Below are 13,857 nucleotides of genomic sequence, written 5' to 3'. Positions count from 1 at the left end.
TTTATCACTGACCTAAAACCATCACCATTAGTTGCAGAAAGTGTGATGTTCAGGAATGCTGAGTTTTGACACGTGAGAGTAGTATTTTTTTCAATGACGATGTTTAGTCTTGTGTTGCCACTTGCAGCAGTTATTATATTGTTATAGTATGTTATTAACTGCTTAAATGCATAATTGTTTGCATAATTATGCAAGTTGATGTTCTGATCATATTTTTCCCAAGCACATTTTACCAATTCCAAACCAATCCATCTTAATAACTACCATTAATTTTGTATTTAGTCATGAAGTTAGTTTATGAAGGCTTGTTTTCTTTTACAGATAAAATGAGCCAAAAAGAGATTTATCTCAGACAGAAAAGTCAAAAATTATTAAATTCCCACAAGAAGGATGCAATACTAATGCAATACTAGAAATTGCTATTAAGGCATGTCCATTGGATAGTGAAATGCTCATTGGATCAGCAGGGTCAGACAAAAACAGGTGGATAAGAAAAGACACGTTAACTGCAAAAGAATTAAGAATTAAGGTGAAGAATTAAGTGTGAAACCATCAGAAACCCTTTAGTCTCCAGCGCCACCATTTTCCAGAACTTCAACCTACCTGCATTCTCCAGGAGTGCGAGGTGTCAGGATCTCAGAGACTTTGATTAGGTAAAGAATCCTAAAAAATGCCCCCCATTTAAGAATCACATACTGAATTGTAGTAAAATACAAGAAGACAGTTTTTTTTATAGGCTTTATAGACAGACAGATTGAGAGTGACTCTTGAAGGACCAGCACCACATCCTCCTGTACCACTGTTTGAAGAATTTATCTTCCAAAATCTAGCTGTAAGGTGTTGGAGTTTATTTTTAGTCCATCTTTTACCCTGAAAAGTCCATCTTGCAAAGATAATGATCTTCCAAAACTTACTGCCAAAAAATAGAAGTGTGTATCAGTAGTTAAGTAATAACAATAAACTATGGAATCTTGTTTTCGCCATTGAATAATAAATAAAAAATGCTAGCCTAATTGCAACTTTTTATCTCACAAGTCTAAATATTTTTCTTACAATTGCGAGTTTACATAATTGTGATATAAGCTCGCAATTGCCAGGGAAAAAAGTCAGAATTGTGAGTTTATATCATGCTATTCTGCCCTTTTTTTCTTAGAATTGTGAGATATAAACTTGCAATTGCGAGAAAAAAATTAAAAGTAAGTCACAATTACCTTTTTTTTTCTGAAACAATCTTCCATAGTCATAATGTATGATTAAGAGCTCATATTAAAAACTGATTTTAAAGTTAAGTCATGGCAATAAACATTTTAAAGACTTTAAATTATAGAGCAATATGAGCAATATATTACTTTAGGGCGTAATCCCAGTCTTTTATTCCCATTGTTGTAAAATTGAAAATGTCCTGGAAAGGTCCTGGAAAATGATCGCTGAAAAAGAGTGGGAACCCTGTACAACTTATAGACAACAGACACATGTCCTCTTCCATTTTTTTGATTTTCTATTTTGTGTTATTTCTTGACATTTTAATTTGTGAAGCTCAACAATCTTTTGCTGCATATCAGAACTATATTGTTTGGTTTTACTCATTGTGATGGATGTTCAAGGGAATTTGGCCTTTTTTGTTTCTTCATATTAATTGTCCTGTGAAACAGGAAGCCATAGCTGGACAATTTTACCCTGGTGTGCCACAAAAATTGTAAATATGAATGGGAATATATTTCAGAGATTTATATTAATTTCTAGGGGTACCTAACGTGTATTAGAGAAAAAAAAAATATATATGTATGTATATATACAGTTTAAATTTCAATTTGTGACCATGTGAGAAGTGCAGTGTCCTTATGTAATGTGTAGGAGCACAGGCTATTTTGACTACCACTCTGGCCCAACGTTGTAGAATTACAACATGGACTTAACAAGCTCTAAATCAAATTTGATGAATGCTTTCCAAAATAACTAAATATGTATGTGTTCTAGACATTGTAATAAACACACAAAAAAATATGTAAAGGATTTTACTTACTTGAATCTTGACGACATGTAAAACCCACTGTTGCAGATTTATAACATCACTTTCAAAAAAAAAAAAAATGCCTGCAAATGTTTTTTTTTCCCTCAAGACCACATTTACATAGTTAATGGGTTTTATTGTTTGTCCTCACAATGCTATTGGATAGAAGAAGCGTTTATAGGTCCGGTCATCTGGCCATGAACTTACTCTACCTGCAAACTTCGCGTTGAGCTCATCTCCTTTTTTTGCATGACTGGATGTCGTCAAGATTCAAGTAAGTAAAATTCTTTACATATTTTTTTGTGTGTTTATTACAATGTCTAGAACACATACATATTTAGTTATTTTGGAAAGCATTCATCAAATTTGATTTAGAGCTTGTTAAGTCCATGTTGTAATTCTACAACGTTGGGCCAGAGTGGTAGTCAAAATAGCCTGTGCTCCTACACATTACATAAGGACACTGCACTTCTCACATGGTCACAAATTGAAATTTAAACTGTTAGATGATTCATTGTAACTAAGTTAGTACTTAGTTTAGCTTATACCATAATTAAACACAGGAATACATTGTATGTGGAATTTGAAACTCCATCATCTAGAGCAGTATCTGAAACTCCCTGTATCTTTGTAGTTTTTTAACTTCTAAATGATCCTGATATTTTTTATGAGTGTTGCCCAAGTAGCAGTTTATAGCATTAGGAGATAAAAAAAAAAAAAAAACAGGCTCTGAATGTTCTGGATTTTTGAGGGGGGATTCCTGTTGCATTGTTCAGGGACAGGTGTGAATGGTCTTGAACATGAACCTGTAAGTGCTCTGGGGGGATGCATGTGTTCTTTTAGTATAAGTAGAAAGCATAATAGGCCAGCCAGACAGTATTGTTTGAATGTAGTAGTGGAATTTTGATTAGCATTTGCATTGAAATTATAATACTTTGATGGATAATACTTAGATCTATACCCTCGACACATGGTCTACCACCCTGTCTATTCTTTTATTTTATCTACAATATAAGACCCATATGTATTATTCACTTATATATTTTTTTACTTTTTCCATTTCAGAATGCCAAGATGTCATCGGACCACCATCCACTGGATGTACGCAACAACATGATTGCACATTTCCCAGTAATGATGAAGAGAGGACGCTGCAGACACTGCAATAATGGATACACAAATACATTGTGTTGCAAGTGCAATGTTCGCTTGTGCTTCTCAGATGAAAATAACTGTCTTAGAGACTATCACTGCAAAACACTTCATTCAAACCACATTGAAAGTGATAGAAGAAAAAGTTTTATAAATACAAATTTTCTCAATATTTTTATTAATAAATTCTTATTCATAAAAATATGATTGTTGTGTGATTATTACTCATGATATATACTGTTAGGGGCAAAGTAAGCAATCAACCCAAATGAATGCTTAAATGCTCTGTATATCTGTTCAGACAAAGTGAGTACAAATACAGAAATTCTGCTCCTAACTAGGGCCAACGTTGCAATATTACAACATTTCCCTAAAAACTTACTAAAATGCAAATTTTAAAAAAAAAAAAATCTTTAATTTCTACATCGGAGGCCTCCTAAAACAATATCTGAGAGGTCAAAAAAAATTTTGCTCATTTTTTTCTATATTTGGGTTTTACAGGGATATGTATGTATGTATGTACAAACCCGATTCCAAAAAAGTTGGGACACTGTACAAATTGTGAATAAAAAAGGAATGCAATAATTTACAAATCTCATAAACTTATATTTTATTCACAATAGAATATAGATAACATATCAAATGTTGAAAGTGAGACATTTTGAAATGTCATGCCAAATATTGGCTCATTTTGACACATTCCAAAAAAGTTGGGACAGGTAGCAATAAGAGGCTGGAAAAGTTTAATGTACATATAAGGAACAGCTGGAGGACCAATTTGCAACTTATTAGGTCAATTGGCAACATGATTGGGTATAAAAAGAGCCTCTCAGAGTGGCAGTGTCTCTCAGAAGTCAAAATGGGCAGAGGATCACCAATTCCCCCAATGCTGTGGTGAAAAATAGTGGAGCAATATCAGAAAGGAGTTTCTCAGAGAAAAATTGCAAAGAGGTTGAAGTTATCATCATCTACAGTGCATAATATCATCCAAAGATTCAGAGAATCTGGAACAATCTCTGTGTGTAAGGGTCAAGGCCGGAAAACCATACTGGATGCCCGTGATCTTCGGGCCCTTAGACGGCACTGCATCACATACAGGAATGCTACTGTAATGGAAATCACAACATGGGCTCAGGAATACTTCCAGAAAACATTGTCGGTGAACACAATCCACCGTGCCATTCGCCGTTGCCTGCTAAAACTCTACAGGTCAAAAAAGAAGCCATATCTAAACATGATCCAGAAGTGCAGGCATTTTCTCTGGGACAAGGCTCATTTAAAATGGACTGTGGCATAGTGGAAAACTGTTCTGCGGTCAGACGAATCAAAATTTGAAGTTCTTTTTGGAAAACTGGGACGCCATGTCATCCAGACTAAAGAGGACAAGGACAACCCAAGTTGTTATCAGCGCTCAGTTCAGAAGCCTGCATCTCTGATGGTATGGGGTTGCATGAGTACGTGTGGCGTGGGCAGCTTACACATCTGGAAAGGCACCATCAATGCTGAAAGGTATATCCAAGTTCTAGAACAACATATTCTCTCATCCAGACATCGTCTCTTTCAGGGAAGACCTTGCATTTTCCAACATGACAATGCCAGACCACATACTGCATCAATTACAACATCATGGCTGCGTAGAAGAAGGATCCGGGTACTGAAATGGCCAGCCTGCAGTCCAGATCTTTCACCCATAGAAAACATTTGGCGCATCATAAAGAGGAAGATGCGACAAAGACCTAAGACAGTTGAGCAACTAGAAGCCTGTATTAGACAAGAATGGGACAACATTCCTAAACTTGAGCATCTTGTCTCCTCAGTCCCCAGACGTTTGCAGACTGTTATAAAAAGAAGAGGGGATGCCACACAGTGGTAAACAAGGCCTTGTCCTTTTTTGAGATGTGTTGATGCCATGAAATTTAAAATCAACTTATTTTTCCCTTAAAATGATACATTTTCTAAGTTTAAACATTTGATATGTCATCTATGTTGTCTTCTGAATAAAATATTGAAATGTGAAACTTCCACATCATTGCATTCTGTTTTTATTCACAATTTGTACAGTGTCCCAACTTTTTTGGAATCAGGTTTGTATACACACACACACACACACACACACACACACACACACACACACACACACACACACACACACACACACACAGTGCTTTAATTAAAATTGTATTGTCATTTATTAGACATAACAAACTGAAACAACTAAATAGTCTTTATTCACAGATAATTACCATTTTTATTTTGCATGGCCTTGATAGCTGCAGAATAAAAGAAAAGGAATGCCGTTTCTTTTTTTTTTAATTGCTGTCTTTTTCTGCTGGGATTTGCTTCTCAGTTCCATGCCATATTAAGATTTAATAAGGCATATTATTTCATGGTTCATTCCATGTTTTATAGGCAACCTCTGTCATGCTAATTCAGATTAGCACAGTTGGTTTTAAATTTATCTTGTTTACTTTAGTTCAAGACTCCGTAGTTCAAGTTTTAGTAATCTGTACATAACCCTAATATTTCTGGATTCTATTTATAGGCAGAGCATTAAATATTATTTTATACTTAAGATTCTCTAATTTAATGTAGTTAATGACAGGTATCAGGAGTTTCAAACCACTCAATCATGGACAAGTGACATTCTGTCTCCAGTACATTAGTTTATTGCAACAAAATATTTTTACTGAAACAGAGAAATGAAACAAATCAACCCTCCTTCCTGAAGAAGATACTGGTACTGATGGTGAATTCAGATCTGAAAAGTTGTACGAAATGCATTCATACATGATTTTTCAAAGGTTTAATTAAATACATATGAAAATTACTAAAATAACTTATTTCAAATCCACTATTTAAAAAAGGATCACTCAGTCTCAACCTAACCAAACCAGTGGGAATAGATTAGCCATTAAAAGCAGTCTACTATACAAAACAAAGAAACGAACAAACGTAGAAATACAACAAAAACTAGTTCTGGTCCAAAAGTGCAAACATGTTTCAATGAAAGTAAAATCAATCAGTCCACCACAGTAGAGAGTCACCTCAGCCTTCAAAAATGTGTTATGCACATTTTCTTTTATGACAGTTTTTCCTGCAGCAAGTCCCAGAGTGTGATCAGAGGTTACCCATTAATCCCATGACAGCTGACAAACATTAAAAACATTTAATTTTCAGGCATAATAGTCCTCAAATACAGAGAATTCAGATGTCAGCTGTCTTTTTTTTAGCCAAGCTAAAATTAGTGGCAGGTACTGTATATAATAAACCTCACCGATGTGCTTCAAGCAGCACTTTACCAGTGAGGTATCAATTTTTTCTGACCAAGACTACAGTAACCTTTAAATTAAATCTTTAGTCTGGTGCTCAGTCTCTGCAAATCCTTCAGTGTTGTTCTTTTAGACTTTGGAATGCAAAGTGGTTCATTTGTCAAAGTCCTTGATTAGCTGGTGTTTTACAACCGCAGCTCAGTGTCCTCTTTTGGTTCTGGAATCTTCGGGAAGGCAACGTGTGCACCTTCACGTGTCTGACCGAGAGCAGATGCGATGACGTCAACGGCTAGGCTGGTTGTGGCCTCCACAGCCTCAGGCGTGGCTCCTAGTGTGGGGTTCACTTCAACCACGTCCATCACAGAGAGTAAACCTGTGTGGTCCGGAAGAGGTTGTATTAGCATCAGATTTAGGATTTATTTAATTTCATTTGTGAATTGTAGATCTGTACCTGTGTTGTGGATCTCTTCTGTTACATAGATGCCCTCTCTATATGTCAGTCCTCCATTAACAGGAGTTCCAGTGGCGGGAGCCAAGGATGGGTCAAATGCATCAATGTCAAAGCTCAAGTGGATCGGCCTTTGTTTCCTGATGTAAAAACAAATAACAGTTTTAGTATTTTGAGTTGGTACACTCAGAATAGTGTCCAGCAGGACATCAAACTAGACTGATAGATTACAATAATTTAAGAAAAGTGTTTTTGCCTCTCAATCTGGGGATCCATTTTACTGAGTAAGCCCTGTACACTCTCTGTTCACAGCATGTTTAGGTTCAGACCAAGGAAAACAGCAAGGGGGGTTAATTAATTGTTCTGGATAATATGGATGTAGTGGATATTAAATAGTTTTAACGATTAAATGATTAAATTTCTTATTTCAATCAATATTGTGACTAACAGTGCTTGTAAAAACATTTGGTGACTCATAACAAGTAGAACACAGATACAAGTTACTGACATAAAAATTTGCATCCAAATATTTAAAAAGGTTTTTGAGTAACAAACCAAAATTTGTTACAATTGTCCCCGGTCTCCCCCTACACATGGAGCATGCAATCTGTTGAAGGTTGTTTACAGAAGCACCACTACTAGTTAAATAATTGTGTATGTTTTTGCGCAATAATCACTGTACCTTGCCAAGAGGTGATCCAAAGTGACCTCCATTACTCTCTGAATGCCCATTCTGTCAATATCCCGCATGGAGAAGTACTGAATTCCCAGGGTCTTCAGGATTATACTGAGATGAATAAAATCAAATTAGCAACCAAAAGTATTAATGCCGTTTTAAATTGTGTAGTATATCTGCTTTGTCTCTCTCTCTCTCTCTCTCATTAAAAAGTTTAGGGTCAGTATTTTTTTTTTATACATATTTTTTATTAATTAAGGATGCATTTAATCAAAAGTAACAGTAAAGACGTTTTATTTATTTAATTATTTACTTACATTTTTACAAAAATTCCTATTTTAAATAACTTTTGAACTATTCAAAGAATCAAATCAAAGAGAATCAAGAGAAAAAAATAAAATAAAAAAAACGTATCACGGTTTCCACAAACATTCATAATAATAAGAAATGCTTCTTGAGCACCAAATCAACATATTAAAATGATTTCTGAAGGATCATGTGACACTGAAGACTGGAGTAATGATGCTGAAAATTCAGCTTTGCTATCACTGGAATAAATGACATTTAAAATATTAAAATAGAAAACAGTTATTTTAAAAAGTGTAATAATATTTCACAATCTTACTGTTTTTACTGTATTTTTGAAAACAAAAACAAATCTTTCTGACCCCAAATGTTTGTAAGGTAGTGTATACAGTATATACCAAATTGTAAATGTATTTGAACTGTAGTAATGTTGGCTTTATCGTAGACCTTTCTGGTTTGTGCCCTGTTGGCGGTTACAGGTAATGTCAGTTATATAAATAGCCTATGGAATGACAATTGATTTAGTTGCATAGGCTTTAAAGAACAGGCTACAGGTGGCAAATCCTGAATGTCATTTTGGGACAGAACATAGTGTGCTTACTGCTCGCCTGGATCCACATCTCTGAGGCCGATGTAGACCAGATCTCTGGCAGACAGGAAAGGCTTCATCCAGGAAAATCCAGGAACCTCTGGCATCTGAAAGTTACAAAGCAGAATACAATGGCTTTAAGTTAGGATGTTTTAAAGGACAAAGCTTATCTGATATTTTCTGGAGACAAATGGAAAAAAGTCATCTCCAAGTATTGTCTTCTTCGAGATATAGTAATTAAAGTCATGTCAGAGATAGCACACCATCAACATATATTTCGTGCAAGAATGCTAATCACCTTGTTCTGCAGGTCCTTAAGTAAGAATGCTACAGACTGGCCATGGAGGTTTCCAGAAGGTGAAGTCAGAGGAGTGTTGATATCCGCATGAGCGTCCACCCAAATCAGACAAAGATCAGGGCACTGCTGAGCGTGGCCTTCCACTGAACCAATCGCTAGGCTGTGGGAATGAAAACATCACAAATGTTGTCACAAACACAGCCATGCTTTGATGATTTTGGCCTTTAAAAGAACAAACTCAACAGTCTGAGATTGCATTGAATTTTTTTTAATTAGACTAATTTTGATTGGAAACATTTGGATTCAGCTAGCTGGAAATACAAACAGCTTCCCACAACAAAAAGAAAAACCTTGACCTTTTAAAAGCTAAGTGATAAAACTGGCTTCAGCTTAGCCAGACTGCCAAAACATTACTTCATGCTTGTGCCAAAAAGACAAAAAAAACCGGAAAAACTTGTGGAACAGGTAACTAATTATAAATTCAGACATTTTCCATTGGCAGTGACCCATAACTATATACCAAGATAAAAGGCTTAGTTTTTTTTTTTTGTTCATTGAAGGTTTAACAAACAATAAAGACCATCATATATGAATCAGATTTTTTGGATTAGTTTGTTCAAGATAATTGGGAAAAATACGCAGTAAAACTCTGTACCTGTGGTCTCCCCCCAGCATGATGCAGGTATGTCCCGCCCCCACTGCGCCGCTCACAGCCCCCGACAGCAGCTTATTGGCACGTCCAACTGTGCGTGGGAACGGCACGTGCATAAAGTGCTCATCTTTTTCCAGATGCTTGAAGGTCAGGTCTCCAAAATCATGCACAGGGTAGTCTACAACAAGACAGGACATATAAATAAACTAACACTGGCATTAAAGCTTCCACACTTTCTGCTAACTCTGACCAAAACGCTCGCTTCTTTCCCACATTATATGACTGACAGGTCGAAGCTGGCAGGTGACAGTTCTGTCATTTAATCCCAGCATGAATCTGCCCAAGCCATGTAGTGGGCACATGTAGGATGAAACTCCTATTGGAGGACACTAGTGAAGGTCTAAACAGCTGATGGGGCCCAGCATGACACAACCAGATCAGCCTCAGTGAAAGTGTTGAATTACTCTTCAGATTTTAAAGCAACCTATAATGTAATGTGTACTATCCAGTGGCCTCTTAACAGGAATAGACGTGAACACGTTGAACCTGATTAAGCATTTTTTAAAATACTAGATGTGCTTTCTGCTTGAAAATAAGAAAACTACAAGGGAATTAGGGATTTGGCCATGATAGAAGCAAAGGGGTTGGTCGTCATAAGCAAAGACAGATGTTAAAGTTTAGATCGTAACTGCATTTGAAAACTTCAGTTTCATATGACATACACAACCAATAGTTACTAACTGGAGCAAGCATCTATATTTGTTGCATTGGATATAGCACTGATATAGTTTAGTCAAGAATGCTTGCCATATAGGGTGTATGGTTATTTCCACAGCTCCAAACTGCCAAGCGTCTGTAAAAGTGATGCAACAAATCAAAATTGCATCAGTATGTTATAAATATATTTTATATTAAATAAATAATATTCATGATTAAATAAAATTACGATTTTAAAAATGCATTTTTAAAAAAAAATAATAATAATAAGTGACAGGTCGTAAATTAAAAAGTATAACTTTAAGGACATTAAGGTATTGTTTTTTTTTTTTTTCTCTCAAGCAATCCAACGTCCCAAAATGCAAGAAAAATCTCTCTGTTAAAAGAGCTAGTGAACAAAAATACAATATTAAATTTATATACACATTTTCAGCAATAACAAGGGAAAAACATTCCCAGCTAAGGTGAAACGGGGTCTTCGAAGCTGTGTCATAAGTATGCCACTTGTTCACAACCGCCGACGGAAAAAATTCCAGGCTTAAGATAGCAGGAACTATCGGATTACATGGAGAACATGTAGTTACGTAAAGCGACCCTGAGCTCGGCACGATGTTTATGTGATTAACAGCTGACTGTATGTCGGCGAGACTCATGAATGACTTGCACATTCTGACGAGCAACTCTGGAATCTCATGACTCAGAAGAAGCAACTGACTGTAAAGAGGATTTACATCTTCTTTTCCTTTATTTAATTATTATTAGCAGTAGTGGTAGTACCCCTTATGCATGTCAAATGTAAGCTTTGGTAGCAAGTCGATACTAAAGTTAAAAAAGATGTAACGATACCACTCTCTCTATGCTCTTAAAAGTTTGCCTTTAACATTTACTTTAAAAATATTATTATTGCTTTTGCTTAGGTATCAAAAAAAAATAAAAAAATAAAAAAAATAATCGAGAAATATTGGGATTGTGACAACAGTGAACGTTTCCAACTCATTATTTCCAGACAGAGAGAAATAATGAATGCAGCATTCATTGTTTATTTAGTTTATAAGGAATAATTAATTATGGAAACTTGTAATTAAAAACCACTAATGTTCCCCTGTAATCTGAAGCCAGCTGTCTCAGAGCTTTTTGTACAGCGCTCCAGCGGGAACCGCCTTCACATTTTATTGGCAGTGGTTAATCCACTGCCTCACCAGGTTCATTTATGACTAGCCAGAGGAAAGACCCAAAATAACATCTGCCTGTATCACTCCGGTGAAAAACTACATTCAGGTCCACTTCACTTGTGCGTGACTCTGTAGCCTGTGTCAGCTCCTCTGAAACATTATCCTTATGACAAACTTAAAGGATTAGTTCACTTTCAAAAAAACAAATTTCCTGATAATTTACTAACCCCATGTCATCCAAGATGTTCATGTCCTTCTTTCTTCAGTCGAAAAGAAATTAAGGTTTTTGATGAAAACATTCCAGGATTATTCTCCTTATAGTGGACTTCAATGGACCCCAAACGGTTGATGGTCAAAATGACAGTTTCAGTTCAGCTTCAAAGGGCTTTAAACGATACCAGACAAGGAATAAGGGTCTTATCTAGCGAAACGATCTGTCATTTTAGAAAAAAATGTAAATGTATATGCTTTATATAAATAAATGAAAGCCTTCCAAGTGCTTCCGCCAAAACCGCACTTTCGTATTCTTCAAAAAGCTTACGCTGTATGTCCTACGCCTTCCCTATTCTAACTTACGGAAAAAACTTAACTGGCACTACGTTCGTTCTGTAAGTAGAATAGGGAAGGCGTAGGACATACAGCGTAAGCTTTTTGAAGAATACGGAAAGCGTAAGCCAGTGCAAGGCGATCATTTGTTTATATAAAGCATATACATTTACATTTTTTTAGAAAATGACCAATCGTTTCACTAGATAAGACTCTTATTCCTCATCTGGTATCGTTTAAAGCTCTTTAAAGCTGCACTGAAACTGTCATTTTTACCTTCAACCATTTGGAGTCCATTGAAGTCCACTATAAGGAGAATAATCCTGGAATGTTTTCATCAAAAACCTTAATTTCTTTTCGACTGAAGAAAGAAAGACATGAACATCTTGGATAACATGGGGGTGAGTGAGTAAATTATCAGGAAAAATTTTTTTGAAAGTGAACTAATCCTTTAATAGCACAAATGCCATTAAACTATATAAAAACGCTCTCCACCCCTTGCTGCTGCCTTACACCTCTCCACCAGCACGTACTCTTTTTGTTGGGTCACTTCTCATCTGTGATTGCAAAAACGCCTTCTTGTGTGAAAAGAAGCTTCTGCTAAATGAATAAATGTAAATGTAAGATCCCCACTGAGCCATCACCAGGCTTTTGTCCATGACATAATGCCCTATTGTTATGTGATGTGGCAGGTCGTCTCATGGCATCTCTGAATGGTGAAACTGCAGTGACGCACGTACTTACAGTAAATCTATCCCCTCCCTCCCTTCCTCTCTCTCTGTGGCCAGACAACATCAAAAACTCCTTTATTGACCCATTTAAAGTTTTCAAGTATTAAAAAACACATACAATTGAATTATTATTGCTACAAACAGATTGTGATGCCTCATTGTAAATTCATTCACGTTTGGATGATGTAACAGTTAATCCAGTGCCCCCTTTTGAGCTCGCGACTACTTTAGTTAAAGAGACAGTTCACCAAAAAACTACATTTTTCACTCCCAGCTAAAATCGAATATTCGTCTTCAATATATATTCATGATATTTCAAACGAAGCTGAATTCCTTTAAATATTTGATGAGGGAGAAGCCTTAGACATTCACTTTTACTGTACGGAAAAATGACGCAATAAAGTGAACGCTTACTAAAGCTGTCAGTCGCTTACATCTTTTGGAAGTTCAGAGGGCACATACATGATGACAGAAGAATTTTAAATAAATATATATATTTCAGTCTCAAAAATCTGAATAGATGGATATATAGATAGATGAAACAAATACTAATAATGTACTTACCAAGATTTGAAAGTCTCTCCACCAAACCCGCATCCCTGATGGCTTTGGGTCCATGCTCCACCCCTCTCCTTTTCTGAGAATCGTAAAAATGCAGTCACATCATGATGTTATACATCAGAGAGTTTATGAGAGTTCTCCTTGAATAAATACATTATATATTACCTGTCCTTTTGAAAACGGAGCTCCCAAAATGGCAACAGAATGCGATCGGTTCTGCTGGCAGGAGCTCAGCGTGGATCTCAGTAGTCTAGACAGTGGTCCTCTCAATGCCATGCTGACTCAACCGTACAGTTATGAAACGAAACGGAAAAACAAATAGTATGTCGACCGGTGTGGCTTTTTAATCCTCTGGCTGTTGAATCTCGAAGAACTGGCACGACGTTTTTTTTTTTTTTAAGTCTTAATTTATATAGACCGACCCCCCAAAATCCAGCAGTCCTCCAGCATCCAGTTGTTTCTCATGCAGCTTCGTTAAACATTCGCTCACAGCGGCGCGAACCACGTTTTTCTATTAATAGAGCGGCCAGCCTGCGTCACACCCGATGACACACCTTCCTCTCAGCCAATCAGAGGCCCCACCAGTGTGGGTTTGTTTCAGTGGGCGTGGCTTTGACAAATGAGTGGCGTGAGAGATGGTGTGCCTTTTTGTGGTGTTGGAAATTTCCATCTCTGCACTATCGACTGCATATGTTTTTTTTTGCTTGCCTACTGTCTCGTCAACAAATT

The 13,857-nt window shown here is 36.3% G+C and overlaps 1 protein-coding gene across 1 annotated transcript; it reads right to left on the bottom strand.

Annotated features, from left to right (window-relative positions):
* Window positions 1-5,806: 5,806 nt before the first annotated feature.
* Window positions 5,807-13,639, bottom strand: arg2 (arginase 2). The gene is made up of 8 exons (XM_048205354.1): window positions 13,294-13,639; window positions 13,132-13,204; window positions 9,405-9,579; window positions 8,750-8,909; window positions 8,464-8,558; window positions 7,563-7,667; window positions 6,884-7,020; window positions 5,807-6,805 (listed from the first exon to the last, which is right to left on the bottom strand). Exons 1-8 carry the CDS (start codon window positions 13,402-13,404, stop codon window positions 6,618-6,620), a joined length of 1,044 nt encoding a protein of 347 aa, XP_048061311.1. The 5' UTR covers window positions 13,405-13,639; the 3' UTR covers window positions 5,807-6,617.
* Between the last annotated feature and the right edge of the window lie 218 nt (window positions 13,640-13,857).

This window comes from Megalobrama amblycephala, linkage group LG10 (assembly GCF_018812025.1).
Source record: "Megalobrama amblycephala isolate DHTTF-2021 linkage group LG10, ASM1881202v1, whole genome shotgun sequence".
Classification (NCBI taxonomy): domain Eukaryota; kingdom Metazoa; phylum Chordata; class Actinopteri; order Cypriniformes; family Xenocyprididae; genus Megalobrama; species Megalobrama amblycephala.
The sequence above is the reverse complement of the archived record's forward strand: the minus strand, read 5'-3'. Positions and strand labels throughout refer to the sequence as shown.

What these genes read in the sequence shown, in the direction of transcription:
- arg2 (XM_048205354.1), bottom strand. Translation starts at nt 13,404, where the DNA reads ATGGCATTGAGAGGACCACTGTCTAGACTACTGAGATCCACGCTGAGC. An exon ending in CTCCGTTTTCAAAAGGACAG is followed by an intron (nt 13,205 to 13,293) that starts GTAATATATAAT and finishes TACGATTCTCAG; the next exon opens with AAAAGGAGAGGGGTGGAGCA. An exon ending in GATGTGGATCCAGGCGAGCA is followed by an intron (nt 7,668 to 8,463) that starts GTAAGCACACTA and finishes TATTCATCTCAG; the next exon opens with TATAATCCTGAAGACCCTGG.